Source organism: Octopus sinensis, linkage group LG9, assembly GCF_006345805.1.
Source record: "Octopus sinensis linkage group LG9, ASM634580v1, whole genome shotgun sequence".
NCBI classification, from domain to species: Eukaryota; Metazoa; Mollusca; class Cephalopoda; order Octopoda; family Octopodidae; genus Octopus; species Octopus sinensis.
In genome coordinates, this window is record NC_043005.1 from 14,483,280 (window position 1) to 14,494,635 (window position 11,356).

The following is an 11,356-nucleotide window of genomic DNA, read 5'->3' on the forward strand; positions in this document are numbered from 1 at the left end:
TATTTTTCTTATACATATCAACCTTCTACACACACACACACACACACACACACACAACACACACACACACACACACACACACACATACACACACACAGATCTATCTATCTATCTATCTATATGTCTGTCTATCTATATCTATCTATCTATTATCTATCTATCTATCTATCTATCTATCTATCTATCTGTCTGTCTATCTATCTATATCTATCTATCTATCATCTATCTATCTATCTATCTATCTATCTATCTATCTATTATCTATCTATCTATCTATCTATCACACACACACACAACACACACACACACACACACACATACACACACAGATCTATCTATCTATCTATCTATCTATCTATCTATCTATCTATCTGTCTGTCTATCTATCTATCTATCTATCTATCTATCTATCTATCTATCTATCTGTCTGTCTATCTATCTATATGTCTGTCTATCTATCTATCTATCTATCTATCTATCTATCTATCTATCTATCTATCTATCTATCTATCTATCTATCTGTCTATCTATCTATCTATCTATCTATCTATCTATCTATCTATCTATCTGTCTATCTATCTATCTATCTATCTATCTATCTATCTATCTATCTATCTATCTATCTATCTATCTATCTGTCTATCTATCTATGTCTGTCCGTCTGTCCGTCTATCTATCTATCTATCTATCTATCTATCTATCTATCTACACACACATACATATATCTGCATTTACGTAATGTATATGCGTCTGAATGTTTGAGTGTGTGAGAATATGTGCGCGCGCGCGCGCATGTGTGTGTGTGTGCGTGCGTGCATATGTGCTCGCGTGTGTAAAAATGTCAAATTCGTAACACAAGCTCATATTTTTATACATAGAATGCAGAGAACAGGGATGGAATGTGAAATATCACCTGGCAGTGGGAGCTAGAGGCTTCTTTGAAAGGAAAATGACAACGCTTTTCAAAAGAAGATTTGTTTTTTTTAGCCCCGAGCTCCGAAAGGAGAGTACAGGAGGCGGTCGAAAAAGTCAGCTTCTATATATGGCTGAAGCGGGAAGACCAAAAATTGCTTGAAAGTCATAACATGCAGGTGGGAAATAACATCATTAGGTGAGACAAGCTGACACTGAATCAGCTTCGCTGACTGATAGGTGACGGTTGTTTAGAGAATGCGCTGGCTAAAACTACGCGCCTTCACAAGTCAGTTAGGGTGAGACAGTGTCACGTGACAACTTGCTGGGGCAGCCTGCTGGAGCCTAGTGGCAGGTATTTAAAGGGAAAAAAATTGACAAGTCAGTCAGTCACCGGCTGACACTCGCTGACAATACATCGAAGAGGCCAGGGAACAGAAGAAAGAAGACATGCACCCAACACCAGAGCGGAAGACACCTCCGAAGGAGGGGGGGCGCCACGTCAAAACGGTAGAGGAGTAGGGGCCGAAACCGGACGTGGTTCCTCCTGATGATATCTTGAGCTAACTGGATCCCATAAAGCAGCTGTTGTGGTAGCAGACCACGAAACACGGTTGTAATTCCTCCTTCCTTTTTCTGGTCGTACCTTCCACTGTAGTTGAGAGAAATGAGAGATGACATTTTTCATGCACCAAATGCAGCGCCAGTTGAAGAGAGAGAGGGAGAGAGAGAGAGAGAGAAAGAAAGAGAGCCATAGTTTTCTGCAATGTAGCGATGCTTTGATTTTTGTTTATTTTCTTTTCTTACACATCTCACGAGGCACTGCTTTAGTATCTATATAATAATCTACTTGTTCGTTCACCTGTTATACTTCAGTAAGTTAAAGAGGTGGAACGAGTGAGTGTTAGAGGGGAGTGAGTGAGAGGTGGAGCAAAAGTGAGAGAGAGGGGAAAGGAATGTCAATAGAGAAGAAATGAGGAAGAAGTAGAGAAAGATGTACAACAAGGTCAAATGCTTCACGTGGCTTGTTGAAGAGAGAGGCGAAGAGCGAGAGAAAAAGACGGTGAGAGAAAAGAGGGAGAGAGATGTGTTAATAACGTCCTCTAGGATGGGGGAGGGAAAGTTAAAGAGAACGAGATATGTTGAGGATACAATATTCAGCAGAAGGTAATGTTCGGATGGTGAGGTTAAACAAAGTTAGATAGAGAAAGATGGACAAGGGAGGCAGTTACTTTAAAAGAGAGAAAGGGAGAGAGAGAGAGAGAGAGAGAGAGAGAGAGAGAGAGAGTGGGAGCGAGAGTGGGAGAGAGAGAGGGAGAGAGAGAGAAAAGACGCATCGACAGGAAGAAAAATATATAAACAAACAGCTGAAATGAGCTTTGTCACTGAAAACTATAGTGATGATAACGATGGTGGTGGTGGTGTGGTGGTGGTGGTGGTGGTGGTGTGTTGTAGTGGTGGTGTGTTGATAGTGAAAATTATTATTTTTTTTAACTAAATCTATGATACTATTCTTCTAACTCTTCATTCATACTTAATGCCTTCGTTTGCTAGAGAGGAGGAGGTGGAGTGAAAGAGAGGAAGAAGGAATGTCAGAGTGAGTGGGTGACTGAGAAAACAGATAGCCAGCCGAAGCATTATGCTGTCACACAAGTGGTTAGTAGAAGTGATAGGTGAAGAGAAAGGGAGAAATGGTAAAGACACGAAGGGGGGAATTACGTGGTTAAAAAGTTTGTTGAAAAGGTAGAAAGAAAAAGAAGGAAAGAAGGAAATTTTAAAATCATAATATATATTATTGTAACTAGAAGTAAAATAACTCAGCAAAGAAAAAAATGGAAATTATCCTTTCTCTTTTAAATAGCTTCTCTTAATCTTTTTCGGGGTCTTTGTGATTTTCGTCGCTGTTTAGAATTTTTTTCCAATTGTTTTCAAATTCGGTATATGGGTTAAGTTTTGTATACTAACTATGGAAATGAAATTCATTTTCCCTATAAATCCATAATTAAAAAGTAATTAGCCATTAAAATATGCAAAATGATGGTATTTTAGCTAATCAGAAGCGAGTATTTTAGAGATCACCGAGGTGAAGAAGTCTGTTTCTATAGTAACCTAAGCAAAGAAGCACCACGTGTTCCATAGCTTAATGCGAAGGACTCTGTTTCTATAGTAACCAAAGATGCCGTGCGTGTGCACAAAGAGTGCAACCACTACTTGTTCTATAATTGTTTGTTTTCATAACAGATGGGACTCACACTCAACAAATTGGAAGTACCTGGACATGGTTGACTCTTATCTTTGTGAATTTATGTGAAGAAGATACGAGAAAGATAATTTATTTTATAAAATCCTAGAGTGCATTGCAAACTTTCGTTCTTGAATTATTTTAACTAATACATGCCTTTTTTAAATAATGTTTTGACTGTTATTTCCAGTAACTCCTGTTGGCTTGTTCGTAGCTTTTGAATATTCAATTTGCCAGCGGATGTTTTAATATTAACTTTGCTCGTGCATATTTTAATGTTTTGACTGTTATTTCTAGCGACTCCAGTTGGTTTGTTTGTTCATAGCTTTTAAATATTTAATTTGCTCGCGTAGTTAGTTAAATGTTTTGACATATCGATGCACCCACCCCCGATGATGGAAGAGGCAGCGAAGATTGGCTGAAGATTCTGAAATTTATCAAACTTTGAACGCCTGTAACATCTTTGCAAAATTTTTCTGGAATAAATGAATAACAAATTCGGAATCAGCGTTAAAAAATTACATTTAAATGATACATTAAAAAAATTATATTATAGATAATTGTAAACAATGATGAAAACCACAAAGATCCCTTTTTCGAAATGTGGAATTTCCATGGGCTCCACTTGTAATCATTAATATATTTATTGTCGCAAAAAAACGTAGTGTAGTGTACTAAATGGTAACGAGGGTAAGATTCTGACAAAACAATTCTGGAAGCTATTGGCGCTTTTACATTAGTTACGTCACTGATGTTGTTTGTAATGTGATAAACGTCATACACAGTCTTCTAGGTACACGAAAGTCGTGAGAGACGTCACCTATATGTGTGGATTTGAGACTAAATACATTATATGCGTGTGAATGTGTGTATTGTATGTCAGTGTGTAAGAACACACTGATACATATTCATCATTCATACAAACATACACACACACACACATACATATATATAAATATATATATGTATAGTCTGCTATTGCCTGAAGTTGCTTTCGTCTGAAGCTTTATGCAGTTTCGACTTAAGCATGGGTCTGGATTTCTATGATAAACTCCACATTCAAATTGCTTGGAAATTAAGGCAACAGAATCGCTTTTTTAACCCAAGATGTGATGAAGGTATGTTGTCTGTCACAATCGAGATGATCTTTTATTTTAATGGCTTCGGCTGGAGGAGGTTGCGGATCTTCATGGTCTGTCTTTGTAGGTCCTCCAGCACTTCGAGATCGATACATTTCATGTTCCTATTGAATAAACTGCAAGTAGATTATGGATAAGGAGAGGATTCCAGAAGGAAACGGTTTGAGAAAGAAGGAAAGTAAAACTGTCAAGAGTGGGTGTTGAGGTGAGAGTGAGATATGGGGTGAACGCAGCGTGTGTCACGAGATGAAACCCTAGTTTACCCAGTTACAATCGCTGTACTTTTACAGGTCTCTATCTATCTCTGTCTCTTTGTCTCTGTCGTCTGTCTGTCTGTCTGTCTGTCTGTCTGTCTGTCTCTCTCTCTCTCTCTCTCTCTCTCTCTATCTATCTATCTATCTATCCATCTATCTATTTCTTTTTCTCTTCCCCTTTTTTCCCTCTTTTTTCTTCTTTTTTCATTTTTCTTTTCCTTTGTTCCTTTTCCCTTTTTTCTTTTTTCTTTTCCTTTTTTTTGTTCTTTTTTCCCTTTTACGCTCCCTTTTGATCGAAAACCTACGCCACCTTTTTTTTTGCTTTTTTTTTCTTCATCCCCCCAAAGAAAAGCTCTACCTTGTAACTTGTCCCATCTGCGTGCAGCCCTGTGTGGCCAATAAAGAAACTTATCTATCTATCTATCCATCCATCCATCCATCCATCATCCATCCATCCATCCGTCCGTCCGTCCGTCCGTCCGTCCGTCCGTCCGTCCGTCCGTCCGTCTGTCTGTCTGTCTGTCTGTCTGTCTGTCTGTCTGTCTGTCTATCTATATATCTATCTATCTATCTATTTCTCTATCTATCTATCTATCTATCTATCTATCTATCTATCTATCTATCTATCTATCTATCTTCCTGCTTCTGTGTTTCGCTGTTAGATTATCTGAAATCATGTTTAATCCAGTTAGTATCCTTATCCTTTTACAATAGGTTTCCCTCTATGTTTCTCTTTCTGTTTTTTTCTTCCTCAACTCCTTCCCATCTTTCTAGCTAGATTGAGATTTACAACCTAGATGGACCGAGACAAAAGTGTTCCATTATGATAGTTTCTACTTATCTTAGTTTCGTTTTTCGAATGCGGCACAAGCGAAAAAAAAACCCTAATGATCTTGTTTTCGACTTATATTTTTGCAGTCTGTGACGCTTCAGACTTCTTACACTGGTGAGAAGAAATTATTCCTAGAACACCACTAAAGGATGTTCTAAGAATTAAGTGTTAGGTGATGATTTTAAACGTTTCTTTGGATAGCAATAGAAGTGGAAGAGAGAGGAGATAGCACGTCTGGGAGCCAGGGATGGTGTATGTTGGTGAACAACTTTATACTGATCAGTCGCTTGGCCTTTTCCTTGAACGCCATTTCAGATGTCTGTGTGAGTAACAGCAGCAGTACTGTCCCAGATATGGGAGCAAGAACTCAATGTTGCTTTCAAGTTTTGTATAGGGTTTCTTGTTGTTGCGAGTGTTGCCCAAGCTTTTAGTTCTGACTCTGAAGCGGAAGGTCAGTCTTTGCTATATAGAAGGTGTAAAACGACTTGGTGAGTGAGTACATCAGCATTTCTATCGACTTAGAGGGTTCTAGCTACGTGTTATACATGTTTAGGAAGCTTTGTGGACTCTAAAATTTTCTTGATTTGTGAAGTAGTTGTATCTTTGTGTTGTTGAAGGAGACGATATTGTAATGGAAGCACTCCGTCGGTTACGACGATGAGGGTTCCGGTTGATCCGATCAACGGAACAGCCTGCTCGTGAAATTAACGTGTAAGTGGCTGAGCACTCCACAGACACGTGTACCCTTAACGTAGTTCTCGGGGATATTCAGCGTGACACAGAGAGTGACAAGGCCGGCCCTTTGAAATACAGGTACAACAGAAACAGGAAGTAAGAGTGAGAGAAAGTTGTGGTGAAAGAGTACAGCAGGGATCACCACCATCCCTGCCGGAGCCTCGTGGAGCTTTTTAGGTGTTTTCGCTCAATAAACACCCACAACGCCAGGTCTGAGAATCGAAATCGCGATCCTACGACCGCGAGTCCGCTGCCCTAACCACTGGGCCATTGCGCCTCCAATATTGTCATGACACCATTAGAGAAGGTTCTTACTGTCTCTGCTTGCAAATTTGGCGTGAGATATTTAGGTTGCTTATGGATGACTCACAAACGAGGAAGATTAGGAAGGAAGAACGGACGGTGGTTTAATTTGCATAAGGGATAATACTGTTTAAGGTAACTGCGAGTAGATTGTTGATAAGTTAAGTGTTAGTGGGAGAGAACTCCATTTACATTTACACTCGGTTGCGATAGTGTAATTTGATACGATTCAAGAGACGAGAGTTAGATGATGTGTATAATAGGTAGTTTAACTTGAAGACACGATTGCTAGACACACTCGAATACTTTGCTGGTATCGAATGCAGAAATAACTGCTTTCACTAAATTCCGTGAGGGCGAGAGCCACTGGGAGTAACATAGGATAGTTGGTCTCAAGTAGATCCGGCTGTACAGAAATTACATTGGCTGTCGTTACTGGTGGGGGGAGATGGAGAAGTGGGAAGAAAAGACAAAGAAATAGAGAAAGAGAGATAGGGAGAGGGGGAGAAAGTGGAGATTGGGAGATACGAGGCGTTAGAAATTCTGGTTGTTAATGATTGCCTCCTTCACCTTTGATACAGTGCAAGTGAGAACGAAAAGGTAAGCGGAGTTGTTCTGCCATAGAATGGGACATGCTGAGAGTGTTTCTAAAGATTTGGATAGAGTTCTGGAGTGAGAATGAGAGAGAAAAAGAGAAATGAAGAGAGAGAGAGAGAGAGAGAGAGAGAGAGAGAGAGGAGGAGAGAGAGAGAGAGAGGAGAGAGAGAGAGAAATAGTGCGGGGATTGAAAGGTTTGACTAGGATTGAGATTATCTCCGGGACACATGATTTGAGGGAAATTGAAGGAATGCTGTCAGATATGGTGGCATTGTTAATTCGAGGCGTCGAAAGATTATTTCGCACTTGTTCGGGTCGTTACCAACACGTGTTGTTTTTCCCTTTTGGCTTAATATATCTTGGACTACTTTTTTTTATGTGTAGTTCTTCTTTAAAGAGATAATATGGTGCATATTTGAAGGAGATTTGACTGCTATTACAATTTAAATCAGCAACCACGTAAAGGTTCACGCACTGGCCGCTGATAGTGTATGTATTATTGATCCTGACCAGCATTGATTCATCAAATCCATACCCCAAGGTGTTTCATTTGCGATAATTCTGTCGTTTTTACACACATCGAATGTAATTAGGATAGCATTATCCAAATTGTGTTCCCCTTTTAACACAATGAAATCAAGATTTGAGTGTCATATCTTGCAGGCCGATCGGCGATTGAAAGACCACTCCATTGGACTATGAAGAAGATATGTTTTTGGTATGGTGGTGGGCAAGAAATGTTGGATTTATAAATCATGCTAGCACCGTAGATAAAGTGAGGTTTCCTGATGTGACATTTGTATTCACATGAAGTCCATAGCCAAAGCTCTTTTTAAGACTTCCAAAAATAGTAGGAGGAAGAAAGAAAGTTATCTTTAGGCTGTAGAGTTGGATAAAATCTTTGTAAGGGAATGGACTAAACTAAAGCACTCAAGGGTCAGGTGGTCGGGTTAACTATCTCCGTAAGTAGATGTGGTCGGTTGAGCGGATCCCAACCTTCCACATGCAATGATTTCTCCATAATCCGGCATCAGACGAAAAGTTTTATTTATGCTCTACTATAGCTAGCCAAAGCTAATGATGCCCCGATGGTAGAAGAGTATGTTTGTTGAGGGTAATTGACACCTATTAGAGTAAGAAATGCGACGCAAGTGAATCTAAGTAGCCTTCGGTGACAGTCTTGGCAATGATGAATAGAATAAAGATTAATACACAGGTAAATATTCCAATGAAACACCGTTTATTTATCTTGTTTAAATAACAGATCCCTTTCTGAATCACAGAGATCTATACTGTTATTGTTGCTGTTGTGATGGCGGCAGTGCATTTCAAAGGCAGCCCTAATTGAACAGACCTAAAAGATAGATAAGAATAAGCCTGATACTTATCAATGATTTTCGTAGTATTAAGCAGATGTGAGGTAAATATTTTACATGATATAACAATGTTCTTTCAAAAGAGGCTTTTCCTTTTTGGGAGAAACTGAATTCTACGCTGTGCGTCACCAAATGCTGGTCAAATTCAACATGTTGCTGCTGCTTAGAAGTGTGAACCCCACTAACAGCCAATTAGATCGAATCCTTAAAAGAGTGGTGGATACGAAAGTGAGGCTGTGACAGGATACAAACTACCTACAACCTATTGTTTTTTCTGATTAGCCTATTAATTTAGCAACCTTTCGTATCTGAGCATCCTTTACTCTTCTAATCAAGTCAACTAATATTGTTTGACTGCAACCCAAAGATATTAATCGATAAACCAACCAGGTATTTCTCTTAGGAGTAGATATAGTCGAATGAAATGAACGTTTCAGTGGTCTCCAATAAGCCTTGTGTCATGGCCAAATGCATTTAAATCTTGTATGCATTTCTGTGAAATAAATATTTCGTAATCCTTGTAGAACAACAGAGATCCAAAGACCTTGTGCTTTATATTGGTTTCTGTAGAACAAAGCAAATGAGAGACAAATCTCTCCTTGACTACAACATTGGCCTCGTGTAGGTAGAATTTAGTGTGCTAAGATTTAAATTAAATATTACAAACCAAGCACTCGTTACTTCCATAGTACTTCCGCTGCTTAAGGATTTGGGGACAGATTGGTACCTACTTAGTTTAATGCTATTGACCATTGAGAATTAAGTAACTTAACGATGGACAATGCATTAGAAATGACAGACGTACGAACCATATGTATAAGAATGAATAAAAAAAATTAAATAGATAAAATTAGATTCGAAGAAAGAAAATGAACAAGTAATTGAATAACTGTAAAATTTATTTTTGATTTAAATATTTTCTAGCGATTCTTGCAGCAGAAAAAGTTAAAAGATATGCAAGGCTTCACCCAGGCGAAGAAATACCTTCGTATATTCGCCGGAGAAGGAGAAATATATATGAACTATTACCCCATCCACCGATACTCGCACACAGATTATATAAGAGACCATTACATAAAATACAACCGTTAAAACAAGATCTTAAGTATCCTCACCTTCAGAGACGTAGACGTCTCTCAATAAAAAGCGAACAGCTGAAAACAACATTGTTGCAAAATTGCGATATCCGACCGTACTATTTAAATGATTTTGAAAAGAATGAACAATTTTACCAGAATGTGTTTCCTCTACTTGGTGAATGGAATAAGGACAACGAGTGCTCTTTTGTACAATATACAGAGGAAAGTATTGAAAGGAAAACGAGCGAAGACCAGAAAATATTCTGGAAAAAGGCAAAAGCATCGCAACAAAAGTACAGCAATAAGCTAGATAAAATGTTGAATCAGTTGATGGACGAAAAACTAGTGATTTCAAAGACTAATCTCTCTTCAGATGTGTTTTATCCCTGGAAATGGAAAACAAAATAAAGATAGCAACAACATTATTACCAACAACAAATATAGCAAGAAGAAAAACAAGATGTAAAGGACATTAAAGAGAGGCCATACAAATGTATATGGGGTGGGAAAGACGAGTTACACAAAGACGAAGGGAGGCTGAAGTATAAGAAAACATTGATTAAAACAAGATATCTATATATATAAAACTGTAGTTGTGTGAGTGTCTGTTCCCTTCGATTTAGATTCCTAACTACTCCCACATTTTGCGGTGCAGTTTAACCAAATTCGGGTATCTTATAGTCGTGATTCATATCAAGCCCTTCTGGGTATTAGCACGCGTCTACAATGAGTCTACGATTTAAAAAATAATTTAACATAATTTTTTATTCCATTTTAATGCATAATTTTTCGTGTGTCGACGGCGGCGGAGTTGGCGTCCATGGTCACACCTGCACCTGTTTGCTTCTCCTCCTTCTTCCCTCCCTCGTGAAGCTGTGGAGAAGGGAGTGTAAGGAAATCAACGTCGTAAAGCGTTGTCAAGGAGACCAGCGTTCTTTTAGAACAACGACTTCATGGCTTGAAGTCACCAAAACAGAAATGGCTAAGAAAGCCCGAATTGGCATCTATAAGGGAAGTAACTCTCTAAAAATGCTTATATAGTTATTTCCCTTACAAACCCGAGCAACGCCGGGCGATACTGCTAGTATACACATAAGATTGAAATGTTCACTTTTGTTGATCACGGCAGCTTGATTGCGTTGTTTCCCCGCTACGATATTTCTTTAATTTATCATTGAAGACTTACTTGGTTGTACGGACAAATAAGGACTCAAGTTCTTTGATAGTTGACAGATAAAATGATGTAAGTATTCCAGGTAACTTTTTCTAATATTTTATCATTTTCGGGTTCTCTGTTGTTTGATCCCATCTCCAGCCCGATCAGCTCTTTGTCAAGATCGTCCTCACGGATTTCTTAAAGGTTTTTTTTTTTATTGCATCTTCGAATGGTTGTGAAGACTATTTAATTCGTGTAGAGGGATGAATTGTATATCACTTCAAGTAGGTTTCCTGTCATAAGAGATAAGACTCCTCTTCATCAGTAGGTGCTTCTCTTGCCGAAAGACAGGACTTTTTCACAAGAGATTGAATCTTCACCGAAGAGCATCTCCTCATAAAAAGTATACCCACGCTTTCTAATAGTCTTTAGTTTCCTGATCTTGTTCGGTTTCCCTCTAGGCTTCATCTAATGGATGGAATAGTACTTCTGTGAAGGGCTGCTTCTAGGTCGTTTAATTTTCGTTGTTGTTGCTGTTGCTGTTGCTCTTAGGTTGGAAATGGACGTTCTTAAGGATTCTTGGTTAACTTCTGGAGACAGAAAGATTTATTTAATGACTCCAGAGTTTTCTTGGTGCCGCCTTTGGACCCGCAACAGCTATTGTTACTATTGTCATTGGTTTTGTTCTTTTAAACCTTCTGGAAGAAAAGACCTTAAATGTGTGACAGCCA

At 38.7% G+C, this 11,356-nt stretch overlaps 1 protein-coding gene across 1 annotated transcript; it reads left to right on the plus strand.

Annotated features, from left to right (window-relative positions):
* The first annotated feature begins 4,089 nt into the window (after positions 1–4,089).
* LOC118764681 lies at positions 4,090–10,050 on the plus strand. The gene is made up of 2 exons (XM_036505688.1): positions 4,090–4,272; positions 9,315–10,050. Exons 1-2 carry the CDS (start codon positions 4,182–4,184, stop codon positions 9,875–9,877), a joined length of 654 nt encoding a protein of 217 aa, XP_036361581.1. The 5' UTR covers positions 4,090–4,181; the 3' UTR covers positions 9,878–10,050.
* Positions 10,051–11,356: the final 1,306 nt, after the last annotated feature.

Bases quoted from the DNA above. Each gene is read 5' to 3' on its own strand.
- LOC118764681 (XM_036505688.1), top strand. From the start codon at position 4,182: ATGGGTCTGGATTTCTATGATAAACTCCACATTCAAATTGCTTGGAAA. The intron at 4,273-9,314 runs GTATGTTGTCTG...AATATTTTCTAG, and splicing joins TAACCCAAGATGTGATGAAG to CGATTCTTGCAGCAGAAAAA.